The sequence below is a fragment of the Mobula birostris genome, chromosome 10 (genome assembly GCF_030028105.1).
Source record: "Mobula birostris isolate sMobBir1 chromosome 10, sMobBir1.hap1, whole genome shotgun sequence".
NCBI classification, from domain to species: domain Eukaryota; kingdom Metazoa; phylum Chordata; class Chondrichthyes; order Myliobatiformes; family Myliobatidae; genus Mobula; species Mobula birostris.
This window is the reverse complement of record NC_092379.1, coordinates 90840278-90865467: the sequence shown is the minus strand read 5'-3', so window position 1 is coordinate 90865467 and position 25190 is coordinate 90840278. Positions and strand designations below refer to the sequence as shown.

The 25190-nt window shown below is 40.3% G+C and overlaps 1 protein-coding gene across 5 annotated transcripts in view; it reads right to left on the bottom strand.

Annotated features, from left to right (window-relative positions):
- Positions 1-4805: 4805 nt before the first annotated feature.
- drp2 (dystrophin related protein 2) overlaps positions 4806-25190 on the bottom strand; it is a 123166-nt gene continuing 102781 nt past the window's right edge. For 3 of the 5 annotated variants that reach the window (XM_072270544.1, XM_072270545.1, XM_072270547.1), the window contains exons 21-23: positions 14202-14322; positions 12494-12586; positions 4807-9124 (exon numbers count right to left, since the gene is read on the bottom strand). In XM_072270544.1, coding sequence (XP_072126645.1) covers positions 9087-9124; positions 12494-12586; positions 14202-14322 — 252 coding nt within the window. In that variant the 3' untranslated portion in view covers positions 4807-9086. Of the gene's footprint in view, positions 9125-12493; positions 12587-14201; positions 14323-25190 lie in introns of all 5 variants that reach the window. The other 2 variants (XM_072270548.1, XM_072270549.1) reach the window with 1 other exon arrangement.

Here is a 25190-nt window from a genome sequence, read left to right as displayed (position 1 = left end):
AGTGATGACTTGAAGCAGACTGAAAAGCTTGAGCATGTAGGTATTAAGAAGGAGGATGTGCTGGAACTTTTGGAAAGCATCAAGTTGGATAAATTGCCCGGGCCAAATGAGATGTACCCTAGGCTACTGTGGGAGGCGAGGGAGGAGCTTGCTAAGCCTCTGGCGATGATCTTTGCATCATCAATGGGGACGGGAGAGGTTCTGGAGGATTGGAGGGTTGCGGATGTTGTTCCTTTATTCAAGAAAGGGAGTAGAGATAGCCCAGGAGATTATAGACCAGTGAGACTTACTTCAGTGGTTGGTAAGTAGATGGAGAAGATCCTGAGAGGCAGGATTTATGAACATTTGAAGAGGTATAATATAACTAGGAATAGTCAGCATGGCTTTGTCAAGGGCAGGTCGTGCCTTACGAGGCTGATTGAATTTTTTGAGGATGTGACTAAACACATTGATGAAGGAAGAGCAGTAGATGTCGTGTATATGGATTTCAGCAAGGCATTTGATAAGGTACCCCATGCAAGGTTTATTGAGAAAGTAAGGAGGCATGGGATCCAAGGAGTCATTGCTTTGTGGATCCAGAACTGGCTTGCCCACAGAAGGCAAAGAGTGGTTATAGACGGGTCATATTCTGCATGGAGGTCGGTCACCAGTGGTGTGCCTCAGGGATCTGTTCTGGGACCCTTACTCTTCGCAATTTTTATAAATTACCTGGATAAGGAAGTGGAAGGATGGGTTAGTAAGTTTGCTGATGACACAAAGGTTGGAGGAGTTGTGGATAGTGTGGGGGTCTGTCAGATGTTACCGCGAGGATGCAAAACTGGGCTGAGAAGTGACAGATGGAGTTCAACCCAGATAAGTGTGAAGTGGTTCATTTTGGTGGGTCAAATATGATGGCAGAATATAGTATTAGTGGTAAGACTCTTGGCAATGTGGAGGATCAGAGGGGTACGAGTCCATAGGACACTCAAAGCAACTGTGCAGGTTGACTCTGTGGTTAAGAAAGCATACGGTGCATTGGCCTTCATCAATCATGGGATTGAGTTTAGGAGCTGAGAGGTAACGTTGCAGCGATATAGGACCCTGGTCAGACCCCACTTGGAGTACTGTGCTCAGTTCTAGTGGCCTCACTACAGGAAGGATGTGGAAGCCATAGAAAGGGTGCAGAGGAGATTTACAAGGATGTTGCCTGGATTGAGGAGCATGCCTTATGAGAATAGGTTGAGTGAACTCGGCCTTTTCTCCTTGGGGTGACGGAGGATGAGAGGCGACCTGATAGAGGTGTATAAGATGATGAGAGGCATTGATCATATGGATAGTCAGAGGCTTTTTCCCAAGGCTGAATTGGTTGCCACAAGAGGACACAGGTTTAAGGTGCTGGGGGGGTAGATACAGGGGAGATGTCAGGGGTACATTTTTTACTCAGAGTGTTGAGTGTGTGGAATGGGCTGCCAGCAACGGTGGAGGAGGTGGATACGATAGGGTCTTTTAAGAGACTTTTGGATATGTACATGGAGCTTAGAAAAATAGAGGGCTATAGGTAAGGTTAGTAATTTCTAAGGTAGGGACATGTTCGGTAAAACTTTGTGGGCCGAAGAGCCTGTATTGTTCTGTACGTTTTCTATGTTTCTACGTTTCTATGGATGTGGAGAGGATGTTTTCTATGCTGGGCAAGTCTAGGACCAGAAAACACAGCCTCAGAATAGAAGGGTATCCTTTTGGAATGGTGACGAGAAATTTCTTTAGATAGGGAGTGGTGAATCTACAGAACTTTTTTGCCAGAGGCTGCTGTGGAGGCCAAGTCATTGGGTATATTTCAGGCAGAGGTTGATAGATTCTTGATTAGTCAGGGTATGAAGAGATACGGGGAGAAGGTAGGAGACTGGGACTGAGAGGAAAATTGGATCAGCCATGATGAAATGGCAGAGCAGACTTGATGGGCCAAATGGCCTAATTCTTTTCCTATATCTTATGGTTTTATTATGTGGTAAAACTAGATCAACAAATTTGCAGATGATCCCAAGATTAGGGATGTAGTAGATAGTGAAGAAGACTATCAAAGCTTGCAGTGGGATCTGAAACAGCTGGAAAAATGGGTTGAAGAATGTCAGGTGGAGGTTAATGGAGACAAGTGTGAAGTGTTGCATCTTGGGAGTACAAACCAGGGTAAGACTTACACTGTTAGCAATAGGGCACTGAGGAGTGTGGTCAGACAGAAGCTTCAGGCAATACAGACCCATAATTCTTTGAAAGTGGTGTCATAAGTAGACGGTCATAAAGAAAGATTTTGTCATATAGGCCTTCATAAATCAAAGTACAGAAGCTGGGATGATATGTCAAAGTTGTATAAGAGATTGGTGAGGCCTTACTTGGAGTATTGTGTACAGGTTTTGGTCGCCTACCTACAGTTAAAATGTCAATGAGATTGAAAAAGTGCAGAGAAAATTTACAAGGTTGTTGCCAGGACTTAAGGACCTCAGTTATAGGGGAAGGTTGAATAGGTTAGAGCATTATTCCTCAGAGCATAGAAGGATGAATGGAGATTTGATAGAGGCATACAAAATTATGAGGGGTTTAGACAGGGTAAATGCAAGCAGGCTTTTTCTACTGATGTTGAGTGAGACTAGAAGTAAATGTTGTGGTTTAAGGGAAACATGTGGAGGAACTTCACTCATAGGCTGGTTAGAGTATGGAATGAGAGGGTGGATGCAGGTTTGATTTCAACATTTTGGGCAAGTACAAGGGTGGGAGGGTTATGTAGGGCTATGATCTAGTGCAGGTTGTTGGGACTAGGCAGATTAATATTTCAGCATGGACAAGATAGGCCGAAGGGCCTGTTTCTGTGCTGTAGTGTCTAGGACTAGGTTTCACCTTCACCAGAACTTCATAATGTTCTGTATTTCTGCAGGGCAGGAGTGGATTAACTCTGACACAGCTGTTGGCTCTCTATTAAAGTGTTTTCAAGCCATCAGCACAGTCCAGTTTGATGAATAAAGAAACCTTCTCTAGTTCTCTCTCTTCATTCTATTCTGAGGACATTATATTGATAATCATATCTTCAACCAGAGTACAGTGTCATCCAGCATTCACCTACCTTTCATGCCCTGACTAATCAAGAACCTATCAATATCTGACCCAGTGACGTGGTCTCCACAGCCTTCTGTAGCAATGAATTCCACAGATTCACTACACTCTGTCAAAGAAAGTCTTCCTCATCTCTGTTCTAAAAGGACACCCCTCTGTTCTGAGGTTGTGTCATCCTAGACTCTTCCACTATAGGAAACGTCCTCTTCATGTCCACTCTCAGCATTCAACATTCAACCTCTCAACATTCAATAGGTTTCGATAACATCCCCCCTCGTTCTTCTGAAGACAACCATCGGTCCTCATATGGTAATACTTTCATTCCTAGATCATTTACGTGAACCTCCTTTGAACCCTCTCCAGTGTCAACATGTCCTATCTTAGATAAGGAGTTCAAAACTTGTTCACAATACTCTAAGTGAGGCCTTACCTGTATCTTATAAAGCCTCAGCATTACATCCTTATTTTTATAGTCTAGCCCTCTTAAAGTGAATGCTAACATTGCCTTTGTCTTCCTCACCACAGACTCAACCTGCAAATTAAACTTTAGAGAAATCCTGCACGAGCACTCCCATGTCCCTTTGCACCTCAGATTTTTGAATGTTCTCTCTGTTTAGAAAATAGTTCACACTTTTATTCCTTCTATGACTATACACTTCCTGACACTTACACTTCCATTTGCATCTTTGCCCACTCTCCCAATCTGTCTAAGTCCTTCTGCAGCCTCCTTGCCTCCTCAACACTACTTGCCCCTTAACCTATCTTTGTATCATCCAACGTAAATAATCAGTCCCAACACAGAGCCGTGCAGAACACCACTAGTTACCAGCAACCAATCAGAAAAGGCTCCCTTTATTCCCAATCTTTGCCTCCTGGCAATTAGCCAACAGTCTATACATTCTAGTATTTTTCCTGCAATACCAAGAGGCTTTATTTTGCTTAGCAGCCTCATGAGCAGCACCGTGTCAAGATCCTTCCAAAAATCCAAGTATATAACATCAACCAATTCTCCTTTGCCTATCATGCTTGTTATTTTCTCAACGAATTGCAACAGATTTGTCAGGCAAAGTTTTTAGTTAAGGAAACCTTACAGAATTTGGCCTATTTTATCATGTGGCTCCAAGTACCCTGAGACCTCACCCTTAACAATCGACTCCGACATCTTTCCAAACATTGAAGTCAGGCTAACTGGTCTCTTAATTTCTTTCTTCTGCCTCTGTCCCTTCTTGAAGAGTGGAGTGACATTTGCACTTTTTCAGTCCTCTAGAACCATTCCAGTATCAACTGATTCTTGAAAGATCATTATTAATGCTTCCAAGATCTCTTCAGCTACTTCTTTCAGAACTCTTGGTGTATTCCATCAGATCCAGGTGACTTATCTACCTTCAGACCTTTCAGCTTCCCAAGCAGCTTCTCGCTAGTAATAGCAACTGCACTCACTTCTGCTCCCTGACACTCTCGAACCTCTAGCATACTGCTAGTGTCCTCCACAGTGAAGACTGATGCAAAATACTTCTTAGTTCATCTGTCAGTTCCTTGCCCCCACCCCCCCCATTACAACCTCTCCTGTGTTATTTTCAAGTGGTCCAATATCTACTCTCTCCCTCTTGTTTTCTTTATATATCTTGATATAGTGGTCTCTTCTTTCTAAGAAAAAATCCTTTAATAAAAAAAGATTGAATACAAAGTAAACATTGAGATCATAAGGCATTGGAAAAAGGATTTATTTATATAATTTTTTAAAAGCTGTACATTGAGTTGATTAATTAAAAAAAAAGTAATAATACAAAAGACGGTTTCCTTTCTTAGCTCTCCTTCCTGACGTTTTCTCCACACGTACAAGTAGCCGCAGAGGCAGACAAAGCTTGTTAGAACTAAATGCAAATAAGGCATATTCCTTCTAATTAATGTTAAATTTTGACCAATGCAAGCACCAGCAAGTGACAGATCTCTTTTTATCCAAGTCGCATTTCAGACAGAAATGACCAGGTAGAGGTGGGTCAGTTTTGTAATGATGGTTTGAGTTCTGAAAGTTACTTATTAATAATGAAGATAAATTAAGCATTAAAAATAAACTTCTCTTAAAAATGTGAATCTATTTTTCAGGTTGTACTTTAGAAAATTTTCAAATGGCCCATTCAAAAAGATGATTAGAACTGGATGACCATTAATCCTAGAAGAAAACTGAAGACGTTTTTATTGGGAGAAATTAAATGTTTCAGAAAGGAATCACAGACAATCACAATCTTGGAAGAAAATGGCTATATGGCATAGGTGGCATGTGCCTATGTCAACTGCAGATATGAGCCCTTTCATTGGCTAGGAGGAGCCTTTGACAGTACCAGTATTAAACCAGTATCTGCAGAAAATGGCCTGCCAGGATTATCACCAACACTCCATCTAAGTTGTGTGATGTGGTGGCCAACCAGGTAAACCAATTCACGGGAATTCCAAATATACTATGAGTTCTGAAAGGGGATGGTTGGCAAATCTAATTGAAGTGAAAGGACAGAAAACAAAGTGGGGAGGATAAGATGTGATTCACATGCAACAGAACTACAATGACATTTTAATCAATAGTATTCACTGCTGAGGAAACCAAGGTTTAGCTGTATATAGTTGCATGAGTTGGTAGCTTCTCCATCCTAAATGCGTTTCATGCATGAGGTTTGAGATATTTGGGGTAGACATCTATTGCCCATTTTAGGATATTTCAGCTGAAACTGCAGTGGGATTGTTGAGGAAGGGTGAGAATTCAGTGGATTCTGCCCCTGTGAGGACAGGACCTCCATCCAGCTCCAGAAATGCTACTGCTGAAAGAGCAGACAGGGTTAGTGCCTGTCAACTCCTCCACACCAAGTCCTTCTGGTACCTGAGCATTGTAGAAGGGAGTTGAACCAGACTCCCAAAAGCTGAGTGTAACATATTTAGATTTTCTCACAAAAAGCCCAAGAGAAACAGTTGGTAGGGCACTGGGGATTAGGTATTCTCCTCATTAGGCCACACACTGTGGAAAGTCAACCACATTATTAGTGGCTCGACACATACGTAGTTGCTGTGGGAACTCATTCTTCACATTGTGATTTTGGTGCTTACACCAGATCATTCAAACTGTGGTTAGGTCAGTGCTAGAGTGGATCCATCTCAATGCTTAAGCTGAGACCATCTCCTCACTGAAATTTGGCTCGTTGATTTAAATTGAAATTTGCTGAATAAGAAATATTTGTTAAATTATTAATGCTGACAAAAAGATATTAAATATTATTTTGAGGATCATTGAGTGAAATATCTCATATTTGGTAATTTCACAGCGTAAGAAAACATGTTCAAAGTTTGTTCAGCACAAATAATTACAATAGAAAAGGAAAAGAAATTGTTACGTTAATTGTTTCCTCATGTTCCTGGTCTTACAAGAAGAATAACACATTTTTGGCATCGCAATTTCCACATCTAAAGCCAATATTGCACACAATGTAAATTCATTGATATTCTATCTGCGGTGGAATCTCAGCCACACAGCTTTGGAAAATTCCTCACCAGCAAGTGATTTTTTTTTGTTTTGTAAGCAGCTCAAGTCAGAAAGGAGAGGTTTTATTCTGTCTGATTTCACATTTTCGGATTGAAAATGTTGCATAGCACTCAGGATATTTCAAACATGAATCATCTGGTAGATCATAGGTATCCTGAAAATTATTGTGTGCTTAATTTTTATGTGTTTTACTTGAGGCTTTTACTGAAACACAATCACAGGCTTTTAGAAAAATTCCATCACATGGATACGTGTATAATAAAGATCCCAAACACATATTAGCATTTTCATGTCATAATGTCCCAAGTGCAATTTCTAATCTTCCATCCCGTGACATCTCAAATCACATTTTAACATTGTCCCAGCACCTTCTTAAGAACCTCTTAATCTTTCAAAATGTAACATCTCAAAGCTCCTTCTATTCTATTTTACATCCTGCTGTGTACATAAAAACACTTTTAAACTTCGGCTTTATAGCATCTCAAAAAATATCTTTCAAACTTCAGTCCTACAGATTTTGAAAGACAGTCTGTAAACTCAGTGCTCGACGTTCAAACACCTTCAACCTCCCATCTCACAACGTACTAAAGAACAATTCAGTTTTATTTTTATTTTATAATTCTCAAAGCATAGGACCCTTCTAATATTCAGCCAAGATCATTCTGTTTAGTTTTATGATATGCCAAAAACTTATTTCAGTCTATCCTAACCTTTCAGTTTCAGAATATTTCAAAGCCACCTTCTGACCCTTGATATATCTTTGAGCTTGATTTTGCAATGTTCCAAATATAATTTCTATTTTTCCAAGGATAGCATCAAACTTTACTTGCTTTAACACTCCAGATTGCATCATTTGAAATATAATTCCATTTTATCCTGAAGAGGTCGTGACTATACTGTCAATTACGTTTAAGGAACATTTTTATCTGTTCTGCAAAAATCCAAAGACGTCACTTAGGTCCACACATTACAAGATTCCAGAAGCTACTTTCTAATCTGTTTAATGCATAATCCCTTCTAAACCCCAAAGGTACATTATATCTTTAATTTTATATCCCCTAAAACAACCCTGCCACATGATGTGCTTCCTTGAGGTTGCTCTGCACCTTGTATTCGAAAGATAACATTCAATATTCTGTTACCAATTCAAAATCCAAAGGGAAAATTCTAATCTGTGGTACCATATTCAGCAGAAAGGTGCCTTGAAATTTCTTTTCTCACTATACTCACAAATGCACTTTATTAATGTTGTTGCATCCCAAAGACACATCCTACCTTTCAAACTTAAGGATACTTTAATTCCTGAACACCAAGATCAATACTCTTTTTTTATGACCAGGTACAAAGAAGTAGAAGCTCTCTTTTCTAAATACTGTAAGCTCAGTAATGAATTTAGGAGCTTGTTGCAATAAATTATTAAGTACATTTTCAAGTGTTGAAATTACAGTTAGTGTTCTTTTTCATATTTCATCCTTTGGAAATGAGATCTCACAACTAGAATGTATTCTTTTTGATACATTTAGAGTTTTATGAATATACTTTTAAACTGATGAATGAAATCTTTAACTTTTTATTGAAAGCCTTCTACAACTTTTCTCATCAAACCTGCTCTCAATTTAGATTCTGCCCTAGTCATTTAGATCATTAGACCATAAGACATAGGAACAGAGTTAGACAACCGGCCTGGTCGAATCTGTTCCGCCATTTCATCAAGGCTGATTTATTATCCCTCTCAACCCCATTCTCCTGCCTTCTCCCGGTAATCTTTGATGTCCCAGCTAACCAAGAACCCATCAACTTCTGCTTTAATTATATTTATTAACTTCCCCATTTGATGGTTTCCAGAATAGAAAATCCACTCAGGTACTTCTGCCAAAATCTTTACCTATGTTTATTCCCAGGTCAGATCTGAAATCTTATATATTGGACTAGATGCTTCACAAATGAATAGTAATTCTGTGAACATCAGGAAATACTAACTTCAACTTCAAACTGCATAATGAAAATTATTACACCTTTGTGTTCATACATCAAATTGTGAATCATAAATTCTAGATAAAATTGTCTAACTTATTCAATATCAACAACATATCCTGTTGCCTCACACATTTCCCCAAAATATTCCCTGTTCAACAATTCCCACTTGTACTGTTGAAATATTATCTCATTAGCAACTTCAACTATAAGGTCATGTTTATATTAGGACTGTAAGTGGCTTTTAGGTGACTCAAGAAATAAAAGACAATTATCTTTCTTTGCTTTGGTTGTCTCAGAGTTGGATGTTCTGGAATACTGGACTCAAATAGATTAGGTGTTAATTGGATAATTGAGATACCATTAAATCCAAGTCCTCTGTATCTCCTTCAGAGCTTGCAGAACCAAAATGGTGAGACCCGGTACTGGGGTTATGCTTTAACATCTGAGGTTCTGTGAAGGTGAGCCAGTTCCAGCAAGGGATTCATTCAAATGCCTTCCATCATTTCTGTCTTTTCCTTAAGTGATTGGCAGATTCACCTGAAAGAAAAAATGGAAAAAAGGAAGAGAAGAGTAACAAATCTCTCTTGAAAATTTTGCTCTTATTGCCTCTTCTTTTAGATTTCCTTGGGAACTATATTGGAATAGTTTTGAATATCTCCAAAAATCATATTGAAGATGAAAAATATCACTCACATGATCTCGTCTCTCAAATATTTTTCAAAACCAAGTACAGGGCAACTTTGATATAATGCGCCGGATTCCTTTGCAGTTTACAAAACCTGAACAGTCAAATGGGCTGTAAAGTAGCAAATAACATTCACACTTCATAAGTGCAATGATCAACCCAAAGGGAAGATTCAAAGTACCTTTTTTCCCTCTGCTTATAATGGAGAAACCTAATGAGGCAATCTCTGAGCTTCTGGATGGCTTTGGACAGCTTAACTGGCAGATGTTCAAGGAGGCCACCTCAAACGAAGAAGACTCAGACCTTGAGGAATATTCTCATCTGCGTTTGGTGACATCACTCAGTGTGTAGACGATGTTAGTGCTTCAAGAGCAGTCACCTCACGGTCCGACCAGCAGCCCTGGCTGAACACTGAATTGCGTTCCCTCCCTAATCCCGGGATGCTGCCTTCAGGTTTGGTGGCACAACAGCGCTCAGAACAGCCAGGAGAAACCGCATCTTGGACGTGACCGCCTACACTCCAAATATTCAGGAACACCTGTCCGATAATGATCCCTGGCATATGTGGCTTGGTATCAAGGGCACAACTGACTGTGAAAAGAAGAACGGTGGCGAGTGTACCACTAATCCCTCTTCTCCCCGATGCGCTAAACAACTTCTATGCACGCTTCGAGGCATGCAACAGTGGTGGGTGCATGGAACGCACTGCCAGCAATGGTGGTAGAGGCAGAATCAATAGGGTCTTCCAAGCAACTCTTAGATAGGTACATGGAGGGCTATGCTGTAGGGAAACTCTAGGCAGCTTCTGGAGTAGTTACATGGTCAGCACAACATTGTGGGCCGAAGAGCATGTAATGTGCTGTCGATTTCTATAACGCTGGCCATGAAAGCCGCTCCCCTCCCAGGTGAGCAGTCACTGTCTGTAACAGCTGCAGACGTGAGGACTCTGCAGAGAGTTCATCCCCGAGGGGCAGCTGGGCGAGACAACGTCCCAGGCCGAGTACTCAGGATGTGTGCACACCAGCTCACTGGCGTCTTCATGGACATCTTCACACATTCAGGCTGCTGTCCCAGCATGCTTCAAAGCAGCCACCATCATTCCCTGTACCAAAGAACTCTACACCTTCAGAGCTAAACAACTACTGCCCAGTGACACTGATGCCAATCACCGTAAAGTGCTCTGAATGGCACATATCACAAACTCCTTTCCTGCCACACTGGACGCTCAGCAACATGCTTATCAACAGAACCGCTCTACAACAAGTGCCTTAGCACCTGACACACCTACAAAACAAGGATACTGACGTCAGAATGCTGTTTCTGGCTTTCAGTTTGGCATTGGTATTTGGTGTTTGAGCCCCAGCTATTCATCATCATCATCGACAATCTGGCAGCGGAGGTGAAGAGCCATAGTTGCAAGTTTATGGATGGTACTAAATCAAGTGGGACTGTAATTACAGGAGGAAAAACCTTCAAGAAGCTATGGATAGGCTAAGTGAGTGGGTGAGAAATGGCAGGTGGAGCACAATTTGAAAAATATGAGCAACGTTCACAAAATGCTGGAGGAAGTCGTTGGGTGGGACGGCCCTTGTGGAGATGAATAAACAGTCATCATTTTGGGCGAAGGCCCCTCATCATGACGGGCAGGGCAGGAAAGGAAGAAGAAGCCAGAATAAGAAGGTGGGAGGAGGGGGAAGAGTACAAAACTGGCAGGTGACAGGTGAACCCGGGTGAGTGGGAAGGTGGGGGGGTGGGTGGGGGAGGGGGAATGATGTAAGAAGCTGGGAAGTGATAGGTGCAAGAGGTAAAGGGTTGAAGAAAAAAAATAATCTAACAGGAGAGGACAGCAGACCATGGGAGAAAGGGAATGAGGAGGGGAACCGGAGGGAAGTGGTGGGCAGGTGAGGAGGGGAGAAGGGGTGAGAGTGGAAACAGAATGAGGAATAGAAAAAGAGAGATGGGGGGACAAATACTGGAAATGAGAGAAATTGATGTTCATGCTGTCAGGTTGAAGGCTACCCAGATGGAATGTTGCTCCTTGAGCTTGGCCTCATCATGGTAGAGGAGGCCATAAACTGGCATCAACATGGGAATGGGAAGTAGAATTAAAATGGATAGTAATAGCTAGGTCCAGCCTTTTTCAGTAGACAGAGTACAGATGCTCAACAAAGCAGTCCCCCAATCTGTGTTGGGTTTTACCAATACAGAGGAGGTTGTATCAGAATACAGGAAACAATAGGTGAGTCCAGAAGGTTTGTAGGTGAACGGTGAACGGTCATCACCTCACCTGGAAGGACAGTTTGGGGCTCTGAATGGTGATGAGGAAGGAAGCGTACAGGAACAATGAGGTTTATGACAGTGTACAGGAGATCTCTAAAGTCCGTGAGGTTGGTGATGGTGTGTGGGACAATGCCCTGGTTCTCCTTAGCAAGGAGTCCCTTCAAGGGGTAAGTCTGAGGAGACGTCTGACAGCTGCCATCTGGCACAGCAAGGTAGAAGTCAGTCTGGCAGATGACAACAGCACTATCCTTGTCAGCAGGTTTGATGGTGTAGTTGGCATTGGTGCAAAGAGAGGAGGGCAGTGCACTTTGTCTGTCCTTTTGTAGCCTCGCTACTTCCTCAAAACTACCTGCTCCTCCAGCTATCTTCATATCACCTGCAAACTTTACAAGCCATCAATTCCATCATTCAAATCGTTGAGATATAATGTAAAAAAAATTGATCCCAACACAGACTCCTGTGGAAAAACACTAGTCACTGGTAGACAGCCAGAAAAGGCTCCCACACTTTGTTTCCACACTTTGCCTCCTGCCAATAAGCCACTGATTTATCCATGCCAGAATCTTTCCTGTAATACCATGGGCTCGTAGCTTGTTAAGCAGCTTCATGTATGGCACCGTGTCAAAGGCTTCTGAAAATCCAAGTCAACTGATTCTTCTTTGCCTATCCTGCTTGTTATTTCTTCAAAGAATTCCAATGGCTTTGTCAGCCAAGATTTTCCTTTGAGGAAACCATGCTGACTATGGCCTGTTTTATCATATGCCTCCAAGTACCCTGAAATCTCATCCCTAATAATGGACTCCAACATCTTCCCACCCTCTGAAGTCAGACTATCTTGTCTCCTTAGATAACCATCGTAAGCCGTTAAGTTATGGCTCTCCTATAACTTCATACATGTCCCTCCTTTGTTAAATATACTTACGCAGAGGAGAGGGACTTACCTTTGGGGGAAGGAAATGAGTTTCTAAGCTTTTCCATTACATCTTCCAAATGCAGCACCATATCTTGGGAAATACATTGACTGTCTGTTCCACCTATGAAAAAATAAACAGCACAGAGATGAAAACTGATTAGTTTCCTGGCAGGTGATGATAAATTTTATCATCACAATAAATCTGGGCAATAAGAACTAGAATGATGAACAGAGCTAGGATTTAAAAGAAGATTTGAGGTTTCTCCTGAAGGTCATTCACGCAGACTCACAGAAAATGCTTATCTTGTTTAGTTGATGGTGCTGGGATGAAAAGGCCACACAAAAAGTATCCGTGTTGCCATCAGCCTCTCTGATATTTCCCCAGGCATTAGTGTCCCACAGATTGGCTTACCTCTTTTAGTTCAGGGTGGGAGCTGATCAACAATGCTGCCCTTTTGGAGCTGGCAAAGAACAACAGACAGCACACAAAGTGCTGACAGAACTCGTCAGGTATCTCGACATCAATGAAGGGAAGGGACAGTTGATATTTTGGGCTAAGGCTCCTGAAGCTCTCCACCCAAAATGTCAATTATTTATTTCACTCCATAGACGCTGCCTGATATGCTGAGTTTCTCCGGCACTTTGCGTGTTGCTCCAGATTCCAACATCTACCGTCCCTTGCATATCCAAGTACAACATGCATTTCAAAATAGCTGTGGCCTTGTGCAACAAGTTTGCTCCATTCTCTGTTGATAGCTACCACCAGGCTTATCTTAATTTGTTATGAATTAACTATGGAAATAAGGAGATTCAGATAAATCTTCATTCCAGAATGTAACACAATTTCTCCTCAAATCCAACCGATATCTTTAAAATGAAGATTCAATTGGTTAGATAAAGAGCTGTATTCTCTGATAGGAGAAATCCACACGAAAGTGAAATGACCTTTCATATATTTTAAGATGTGAAATAAAGAACTTTTGTTCACTACAAATAGTGCAAATCTCTTCAGCAAAGTTTGTAGATGTTAGTTAAAATGCCATTTTGAAACTGCTAGATTTAGTTAAATTAAGGCATCAAAGAGTCTGGAGAAAGGTTGGGTGAATGGACCTGAGATTTACCATAGGTCTGCTACAGATCTAATTGAATAACAGACAAGACTCGAGGCTATGAATTCCTCTCTTTCTCCTTCTAGAACAAAGTACTTACTTATAATCAAATGGTTGCCTTACCATTTTTCTAATCTATTCTTGATTATCATGTAATAGAACAGATTTATAGGATTAGACATTATTGTTGGTGACTGTAGTGCCTGCAAGCTCTTTCGTATTACTGCTTACATAAGGAAATAATAGAGGTCAAGACATTAATATAACATTCGTTATTGAAGGCAGTAACTCTGAAGTAAACAGCAATGTCTGATACAAGAATGCATCAAAGTCACAGCGTATGCTTCACTTCCTGTTTATTCACTTCCTGTTTATTCACTTCCTGTTTATTGGTGGACTTACACATACACATAACAGTGATGCTATGTAATCACTTAATATGATCAAGTTACATTTGTTATTCTGTTGTTTAGAATAGAACTAACCTATTATTTCTGAATTTTAAACAAGGATAGTGCATACAAGAAACCTAAAGAGAATAAAACAACAGACGGAAAAATAATTTCTTTCGTCCTGTAAGCAATACTGTTATATGGCAGTACAGTATTTTTCACACAATACTCTCACCTGTTTTCTCTGAATTTGGGCTGCTTCCATCACTTTTTTCTTGCTGGTTGGTATCAGGATTTTGGGAAACTGAGGAAGCAGAAGAGGTCGGTGATCCATTTTTATCAGTTTCTTGTTGTGGCTACCAATGGATAAGAGACATACTGTCATCAAAAGATTCATTCCAATCATTCTGTAATTTGACTGTGTCAAGCAATTACTTGAATGTTGGCCAAAAGAGACAGAGGAAAGGATGGTTCATAACTCAGAGTATGAAACTAAAAAATTCTTTACCACTTACTGATATTCTACAACATAAACCTTAACAGAAAATTTGGACATGGTACACAAACAACTGAGTGAATATTATTATACAAACACTCAACATAATCCTATGAAATAATTTCATCTGCCATTCATTGAAGGCATTAATTCACTTGTATATGCAAGTTGGCATACAGCTGGCAGCTTTTAGAGACAAGGGGATCAAGGGTATGCTTTTTGAAGAGAGACGATGATGATAGATCTGAAAAGCAGGTGAATATATGAGGGAGGTTGTTTATACAAAATAAATAGGAGCAGGCAGGCCACTCAAGTCTGTCTAACGTTTAATATGGTCATAGATGACCTTTACTGGCCATAGCTTCTGTGCCATTTCTCTATAACTCTTCGCTGTCAAACTTTGAAATATTTATCTCTCTGAAGTTTAAATATATATAAGGCCGGCCTCCTCCACTCTCATGGGCAGGAAATTCCAGAGATACACCACACTCCGAGAGAAGAAATTTCTACATGCCTCATGCTCAAATGACTGGATCTTTATTTTGTAACTGTGGCCCTTTGTTTATCACTCTCCCACTATGAAAAATATCTCAGCATCGACTCTGCCAGCATCCCTTAGGATCCAATATACTGTATTTGAATAAGGTCACTACTCATTCTTTCAAAGCCCAAGAAATAAGGCTTTAAATTGCCTGGCATATCTAGATACCATAACCCTTTTAGTCTACAAATTAGCCTGGTGAATCTTGGACTGTCTCCAAAACTAATATGCACTTTGTTTATTAAGATAAGGAGATCAATAGTGTGGGCAGTATCCCAGTTGTAGCCTGCACATCTGATACAACTGTAACCAAACCTTCTTATTCATAACCAGCCCCTTCATAACAACGTCCAAAATGTCAGATCATGTGGAAACCAGGGTAAACAGCACTCAAGTAAGAAGGGTGTTAAGGAGGTGTTAAAAAGAGAACCCAGGACAGGAGGCCTTGCAAAGGCAGGACAGAAATACTGGTTCAGGACTGGGTGCTTAGGAAAAGGGGTGAGGTGTTAGAGGTGTTCTTGGGAGTGGAATTGGTGGGGGAGGAAAGAAGCAGAGTCAATGGAACTGATGGGCAAAACCTTACTGATAAAGATTCACACATGTTCTTGCATACAGGAGTTGAGGGTGGAATGTTTTCACTTTGCTCTGCTCACTGAAGCAACCCTTCGTTTTACATTATTCTTTAATTACGTTGAATATTCTCAGCGCCGGTATGAAAATGGGGCAACTGTTAGTGTATCCCAAAGCAGGAAAGGAAATTGCTTGTAACAAAGATGCAAAGCCAGTCTTTGGCAGATGTCCCTTAACCTCTAAGTTTCACGTCAAACAAACTAGGCAACCACCAGAGGGCAGCAAACTACACACCCTAACAGAAGCTTTGGTACACAAGGAACATTCTGACACTGAGTGTTTTACCTTCAAGGGATATTGATGTGATTTGAAATGTTATTGGACAGAGCAAGGAGGCTCTAAAATACAAAATCCCCAGCCATGAGAAGAAGTTGAGCTTGATTAATCATAAGAGAATTGACAGGGAACATGAAGTTATTTAAATTTATCGGAGCAAAATTAAAGAATAAAAATGCAAATCCAGCTCCTGATTCATGCCAATTGGAATACTTTCTGAAAATCTGTATCTTACTTTCAAGATGCTTTTTGTGTATTGGAGTGAATTCAGTATACAGGAATGAACACAATTTTCAGATTTAGTAATAAGTTTAAAGAGTCATTTAAAAAAATAAGAGATTTGTTCCTGTTGGAGAAAAGGGGATTACATTGCTGTGGCCTTAAGTGCTGAAGGACACTGATTAAGGTGCCGCTCTTGGTACAATAGACCAAAAAATTCAAATAAGTCAGGGGAAATGGAGCAGGTTTTGTTGGAATGGGCAGTGTTCGAGTGGAGCTTTTGAGGATTCAGCTTCTTGGGTCTTCATTAAGGAGAGGCTTGAGTGAGGGAAGGCAAAAAGCAGTTGGTGTATGTATATTTAAGTTCATTTGTTGTTTCCTTCTCTATAATTGCACAGTTAGAGCAGTAGGGATGCCAGGCAGGATAGTGGAAAGCTCCCTTTTTGGGATGTGGGAAGGCAGGGAGACCTTCAGTGTCCTTGACAACTTCACCTGTGAGAAGCTGCAGCTTCTAACAGTCTCCATTAAGGAGCTGGAACTGGATGAATTCTGGATCATTCGTGAGGCTGAGGGTGTGATAGACAAGACATATAGCAAGGTAGTTACACCCAAGGTGCAAGACATAGGAAACTGGGTGACAGGGGTGACAGTCAGGAGGGTGAAAGTGGTTAAACAGCTCATTCAGAATACCCCTGTGGTCATCCCACTTTGGTATACCAGGTATACAACTTTGGATATTGTTGGTGGACTGACCTGACAGAGGAAAGTCACAGCGGTCAGGTCTCTGGCACTGAGTTTGGCTCTGTGTCACTCAGATGGGAAGTGATTTGGGGAGGCGGGGGAGGAAAAGAGGCGAGCTGTGGTGATTGGGGATTTGTTAGTTTGGAAAACAGAAAGGAGGTTCTGAGGCCGAGAATGAGGTTCCCAGATGGTATGTTGCCTCCTGGGTGCCAGGGTCCGACACATCTCGAATAGGGTCCTCACCATTCTTAAGTGGGAGAATGAGCAGTTAAAGGGTGTGGGCCATATACGTACCAATGACGTAGGCAGGAGGAGGGATGTGGTTCTGCAAAGAAAGTTCAGGGGGTTAGTCTTGCGAGACCATGGATCTGCGCCTGGAAAGTCTTCACCCTTCAGGGTGCAGGCCTGGGCAAGGTTGTATGGAAGACCAGCAGTTGCCCATGCTGCAAGTCTCCCCTCTCCATGACACCAATGTTGTCCAAGGGAAGGGCATTAGGACCCATACAGCTTGGCACCAGTGTCGTCACAGAGCAATGTGTGATTAAGTGCCTTGCTCAAGGACAGAACACGTTCCCTCGGCTGGGGCTCGAACTCACGACCTTCAGGTCACTAGTCCAATGCATTAACCACTTGGCCACATGGGAGTTAGGTGCTAAGTTAAAGGACAGGACCTCCAGGTTTGTGGTCTCAGGATTGCTCCCCATGCCACATGCTAATGAGGGTAGAAATAGGAAGATTATGCAATTTAACACATGCCATAGGAGTTGATGTAGTAGGGAGGGCGTCAGATTTTTGGATCATTGGGCTCTCTTCCAGCGTGATGGTTTGCCAGTACTGCACGGGGGTAGTTAAACTGGATGAATGGAAACCAGGGTGCCAGAACAAATAGTAGAGTGGTAATGGTGACAGATGTTGTTAAGACCTCAGACAAAGTCGGGAAGCAATAGGTCGAGCACGGTGGGGCTAATGTTCTGAGTTGAATATATTTTAATGCAAGTAGTATTGCAGGAAAGACAGATGAGCTCAGGGCATGGATCAACATATGGAATTATGATATTGTAGCCATAAGTGAGTCTTGGTTGCAGGAAGACAGATCTGGCAGCTCAATATTCCGGGGTTCTGTTGTTTTTGACGTGATAGAGCAGGAGGGATTAAAGGAGGAGGGGTGACATTACTTGTCAGGAAAATGCCCATGGCAGTGCTCAGTCAGGAAAGACTGGAGAACTCGTCTAGTGAGACTTTATGAGTGGAACTGAGGAATAAAAAAGGTATGATCATGTTAATGGGGCTATATTATAGACCACTCAATAGTCTGCGGGATCTAGAGGAACAAATTTGTAGAGAGATCACAGACTGTTGCAGGGAACATAAGGTTCTGATAGTAGATGATATTAACAGGGACTCCCAAACTGTAAAAAGGATTAGGAAGGATAGAGTTTGTCAAAAGCATTCAGGAAAGGTTCCTTAACTTGTACATAATTGTCCCAATGAGAGAGTGTGCAATACTTGATCTCCTATTAGGAACCAAGACAGGACAGGTGACAGAAGTTTGTGTAGAGGAACAGTTTGCTTCTCATGATCATAATGCTATTAATTATGGAAAAAGATAGGACTAGTCCTTGGGTTGAGTTTCTAAATTGCAGAAAGGCCAATTTTGGTGATATCAGAAACGATCTGGTAAGTGTGGACAGGGACAGACTGTTTTCTGGCAAAGATGTGGGAAGCCTATAAAAGTGAAAATTTGTGAGTACGAAGCTAATCTGTGTCTGTCAGAATAAAAGGCAAGGATAACAGGTTCAGGTATCCTTGGCTTTCAAGAGATTTTGAGGCCCTGGCTAAGAAAAAAGGGAGGGGCAGAGCAAATAGAGGGAGGTAGGAACATATGAGGTACTTGAGGAGTATAAGAAATGCAAGAGAATACTTAAGAAATAAATCAGGAGGGCTAAGAGAAGGCATGGGGTTGCATTAGTAGACAAAATGAAAGAAAATCCTGAGGGCTTCTACAGATATGTTAAGACCAAAAGGATCACAATTGGTCCTCTGGAAGATCAGAATGGTAACCTATGCATGCAGCCAAAACAAATGGTGGAGATCTTAAATGGATTTTTTACATTTGCATTTATTCGGGAGATGGACACAGAGTCTATGGAACCGAGGCAAAACAGCAGCACGTTCCTGGACCCTATACTGATTACAGAGGAGGAGGTGTTTGCTGTCTTGATACAACTCAGGGTGGACAAATTCCCAGAGCCGGACAAGGTGTTCTCTTGAACCCTGTGGGAGACAAATGCAGAAAATGCTGGGGCCCTAGCTGAGATGTTTAAATCATCCTTAGCAACAGGTGACGTACCGGAGGATTGAGGATACTAATGTTGTTCCACTGTTTAAGAAAACCTCTAAGAATGAACTATGAATTTATAGGTTGGTGAGTAGTGGGAAAGTTATTGGAAGGTATGTTAAAGGACTGGATATATGAGTATTTGGATTGACAGGGGCTGATTAGGGACAGTCAGCATGGTTTTGTGCATGGTTGTTATGTCTAATCAATCTTACAGATTCTTTTTGAGGATGTTACCAGGAAAGTTGATGAAGGCAAGGCAGTGAATGGTATCTACATGGACTTCAGCAAGGCATTTGACAATAGACAATAGGTGCAGAAGTAGACCATTTGACCCTTCGAATGATCCCACGTGGGAGGTTGGTCAAGAAGGTTCAGTCGTTTGGCATTGAAGATGAGGTAGTAAGTTGGGTAAGACATTAGCTTTGTGGGAGAAGCCAGAGAGTGATAGTAGATGGTTGCCTCACTGACTGGAGGACTATGACTAGTGAAGTGCCGTAGGGATTGGTGCTGGGTCTTTTGTTGTTTGTCATCTATATCAACAATTAGGATGATCATGTGGTAAACTGGATCAGCAAATTTTCAATGACACCAAGACTGGGGGTGTAGTGGACAGTGAGGAAGACTATCAGAGCTTGCAGTGGGATCTGGACCAGCTGGAAAAATGGGCTGAAAAATGGCAGATGGAATTTAATGCAGACAAGTGTGAGGTGTTGTACTTTGGGAGGGCGAACCAGGGCGGGTCTTACACAGTGAATGGTCAGGCACTAAGAAGGGTGGTAGAACATAGGGATCAGGGAATACAAGTCCAAAAATCTTTGAAAGTGGTGTCACAGGTAGATAGGGTCATAAAGAAAGCTTTTGGCACATTGGCTTTCATAGATTAAAGTGTTAAGTACAGGAGTAGGGATGTTATTTTGAAGTTGTTTTGAGGCCTAATTTGGAGTATTGTGTGCAGTTTTGGTCACCTACTTACAGGAAAGATATAAATAAGATTGAAAGAGTTCAGAGAAAATTTTCAAGCATGTTGCCTAGACTAGAGGACCTGAGTTATACAGAAAGATTGAATAGGTTTGGACTTTATTTCCCAGAATGTAGAAGCTTGGGAGATTTTATGGAGGTGTACAAAATTATATGGAGTATAGATGGGGTAATTGCAAACAAACTTTTTCCACTGAGGTTGGGTGAGACTACAACAAGAGATCATTGGTTAAGGGGTAAAGCTGAAATGCTTAAGGGAATCATGAGGGGAAACGTCTTCACTCATGGGATGGTGAGAGTTTGGAACGTGCTGCTTGTGCAAGTGGTGGATGCGATTTCGATTTCAATGTATAAGAGAAGATTGGATTTGTGTGAGGATCCTAGGGGAATGGAGGGCAATGTCCAGGTGTCGGTCGATGGAACTAGGCAGCTTACATGGTTTGGCATGGACTAGATGGGCCAAAGGGCTGTAGTTTTCTATGACTCTCCATATATAAATTAACTTGCAAATCCTTGAACATCAGCAAAGTTTGTAAGCTTCCTCTACTGCAATATCCAATCTCACCTTTGCATTTCAACACACTTCTGTTCAGCCTTCTATTTTCAGATTATAGTTGAAAAGGTATGTTACTGTTAGATATGAGGGTGATCCAAACTTGTACTAATATGACGAAAGAATGTTATAATTTAGTTCTAATGCTTTAGAATAGTGGATCCTGACCTATTTGAATAAAAGCCCAATTGTGCACATTTGATAGAATACCCACTTTCATGTAAATTCCTGATTATGCCAAAGGATATCTAACCCTGACGAATCCATTTCTAAAATTATTTAATGAATTTGGAGGTTTTTTTCGGGATATAAAATAAATTTTAGTAAAAATGAATTGTTTCCTTTAAATAATTCTGTCTCTATATATGATAATACTCCTTTTAAAGTTTCAGACTCTTTTAGATATTTAGGTATTATAATTACTAAAAAATATAAGGATCTTTATAAAGCTAATTTTGTTCCCTTAGTAGACTCTATGAAGTATTTATTTAGTAGATGGAGTCCGCTTACATTTTCACTTGTTGGTCGTATTCATATAGTTAAAATGATGATTCTACCAAAATTTTTATATTTATTTCAGAATATTCCTGTTTTATTGACTAGGAAGTTTTTTGATCGGATTGATTCTATTATTTTATCTTTTATTTGGAATAATAAAAGACCAAGAATTAGTAAATGTCATTTACAAAAATTGAAAAAGGATGGAGGTCTTGCTTTGCCTAATTTTAGAATGTATTATTGGGCTGTTAATGTGCGATATACGTCTTTTTGGTTGTACTGGGTTGATAAGAGTGATCGGCCAATTTGGGTAGACCTGGAACTGAAAGTTGTAAAACAGTTTTATTTAACCTTGTTATTGGGAGCTCCTTTACCTATGCAATTAGGTAAAGTTGTTAACTTAAACCTATATCTTGTGATTAAGTATTCTTTACAAATTTGGCTCCAGTTCTGCAATTTTTTTAATCTTAAAAAATTTAAACTTTTTAGTTTAATTTACTGAAATTACTTTTTTAAGCCTTCCTTGAGTGATCCAATTTTTTTACTTTGGAAAAATAAACGTATTAATTCTTTTTTGGATTTATTTAAAGAAGATAGATTGATGTCTTTTGAACAATTAATTGATAAATATTCTCTTTCATACTCACACTTCCTGCAATACCTTCAAGTTAGATATTTTTTACAAAAATATTTAAGAAATTTTCCTTACATATTGGAGGCTGACCTATTAGATACTATTATGATTATGTCAAAGGATCATCCTTTTAAGGAGTTGGGGTTGTCCTGAGTTTCCAAGAAATCTGGCTAGAATGCCAGGTACTTTTTCATTTATTTTTGCTTCTTTTGTGAATTTACCAACTGAACGTTCTCAATATTGTTAAAGTCTCCCTAACCCTTGCCCTGCCAAAAGATTGTGCATTCCAGGATTGGAAGCCCCATGTTTAAGTAATACCTATTGAAATTTACATTTATTGATGGAACTCTGATGCATTGTATATGGCGCTGTGTTTAGGATTATCCTTTCATGATTCCGGATTTTAATGGACAGATAGAATAGCTGATAAGCTGCGGTGGGCAATAGAAGTGAGCCAAAATTAGCAGAAGGCATGACCGCTCTCGCATCATGTATGTTGGAGATCGTAGCAAGATCAGGTGGGTCATTCATTTGGATTAACCTCACATTTTGATGAAAAGTTATTAAGAACCCATATAGGCCAATGCAGCAAGGCTGAAAAGGTCAGGAAAAAAAGATGAGGTAAAGGAAGAGTTAATGCTTAGCAAAAAGTAAGAGTCACAGGAGATCTGATATTCTGTGGTTTTGAAATGCTCTTGTGGAATAAGGAATATGCTAAAAGTATTGAATTCAACATAACCTGAATTCAGTGATTAAGAAAAGAGAACAGCATTGTTTGATGTAACAAAAGAAGACAGTTCAAGACAGCAATGGGAGTAATGTGAATTAAATATCATATATGCACACGAGTCTACATGTGCATGTTTGTACGTATAGTTCTTTGTGTGTTCGAAATGCCTACTTGCCAGTAACACAACAACATTTATCTTGTGAATATTTTCTAAGAACACGAGGAATTATTTTTGTCTGAATGTCAAATGCAGATGTTTTTGTAGGAAATCTGTTTAGGGAATATTGTAAGGAATTTCATGTTCAGTTAAAATTACACAATAGTATAGATGTCCTTATTTAATAAGTGTAAGATAACAAGAATATTGAAATACTATCAGGCATCGACCTCTGAGGAAGTAATCAGTGATTTTCTGATTACAGAAAACATTCCAAAATATCCACTGAAAAATTGTCACAGCATGGCAGGTTGATAGTCTCATTTAGCATTAAGTATGACACTAAACAAACACAATTTTGTTTTATTTGCTATTCCTTAGTGGCTCTAGGCCTTGTAACTTCAGGTACCTTGTAACATAGAAATCCAATTTTAAGACTATTTACAATTTCTTCTTGATCTTACATCTAACTGAGAATGATTTAGCTGAGCCTTGGTAGAGTTAAGGGGCTAAAAATGACAAGATTTCCCAGTGTATTGCACTACTCCAGATTTCTTTGTTTATACCCTACTTCAACAAACTGGATTTTGATTCAATGACCTTATTCTGAGGGGCCGTCATTGACAAATGAATCTTCATCTTCTCTACGACCACAAGTCAGTGCACCTAACCTGGGGTCGGTTGACATGGTTCAGAGTAGAACAATGTTGCTTTACCTCACACTGACCCTATTCATTCTTCTGAAATCAGAATTATGGCTGGATTTTGATAACAATAAATGTTGTCCTGATATAAGAGATATGGGCCATATGGGGAGACAGTCTGTATAATTACAGTAGGGTGGATTGGAAGGGGAGGGGGAAGTAGGGAAACACATGTATTTTATGAATTACACGGTTAAAATTTCAAGTGGAACCCTTTTAAATGTCACTCTAATGAAGATGTACCTTGTGCCTATTAGTCTAATTGTCACTGCATTGATCTTCCGGAACTAATTTGTTTTTTGAACGTTTATAGCAGAAGGCAGCCTTGGAACGTAACACTCAATAGCTTTGTGCTTTAAATAATGCATAGTCAAGGGAGAGAAGACGTATAATTTGAGAGCAGCACATTGATTCCAGAAATCCAGGATTCATATAGACGCTCACAAAGATTCACACACACTACATTACATTTGTGAACTCATGGATTGCACAGAAGCTTCAACAGCAAGGAGAACTAAAAACCAGAGTTATCTGCTATACATAGATGGTATATAGCACAGAAAGGCTCTGATGGAGTAAAACACAATGAGAGAGTCATGAGGGGCTTATTGCTTACAATCTGAAAATATTACAGTAAATTATTTATATGATTAATGAAGCAGTGTAGACTCTGGCACTCAATATATTGATCAGCAAAGTCACCAGTGATGCATGGGGCTGTTTTCCAATACTTGTTTGCCTAATGTTGATATTCTAATTAGTTACCTCAGTGAGGATTGATGGTGTGCAAACTAGATGGCCGGCTACTGCATTATAAACTAAGGTTGTTGCGGTATTGATTTTCCTCCACTCTATGTCACTAATATATCTATTAAACAGTGAGTAAATTTTATGATTCAGAGTCCCTGGTGAAAAGTTAAATCATGCTGATCACTGGTCTTGAAATTTTGATAAATGTTGCTGTCTTGTGAAACCTTGTGCTGAACTATTAATTACAAAGTCTCTCAATGGAGTTATAAAGTATGCTGAATACAAGTTACCGTATCTCCCTATTTGGATTCCTTCTTCATTCAAAAGTAATTTTTGGTTAGAAGTGGGTTTTAGTTCTGTCATGGATTTTGTGGCTCTCCAGAGTAATTTCTTGATCCTACTCCAGGTCGCTCCAGCAGGGCCTGATGAAGAGTCAGGCCTGAGGTGGGATTGATGTAAGATGCGGGAGTCAGTGTGACCCATGCCAGTATCACCACTGATCACTCTCATCTAACTTACAACCCAGAGAAGAAAAACCAAAGGTTATTTTCAGACTTCTGCAAATGTCATTCACTTACATTCACACAATCAAAGCCATCAAAATCGATTAGATTAAAAATTCGTCAAACTATTTCCTGCTCATTGTTGGGGAAGTAGTAGATTTATACTTTCTATGTCATTTTAACAGAGGGTTTTGCAGAACTCCAGGATTGGCTCCGCTCCTGTCAGTGCTCAACTAATCAATATTCTGTGTTTTAGTGCTAAATTTAATTTTTAAATTAATTTTGAACGCTTCTGAGACAACTTCACAGATCTTCACTTTTGCTGCAGAGCTTTAATGAGAGAAGCTTTTAGAGGCTGCTCAGGTGTGCTGAGAATGCATTCAAATGCCTCTGCAGAGACAGGTTAGACAATGTGAGCTGATTCTTCAGTGCAATACTGTGTGGTGCTGCACCTCAGCAGGTGCTGCATATCA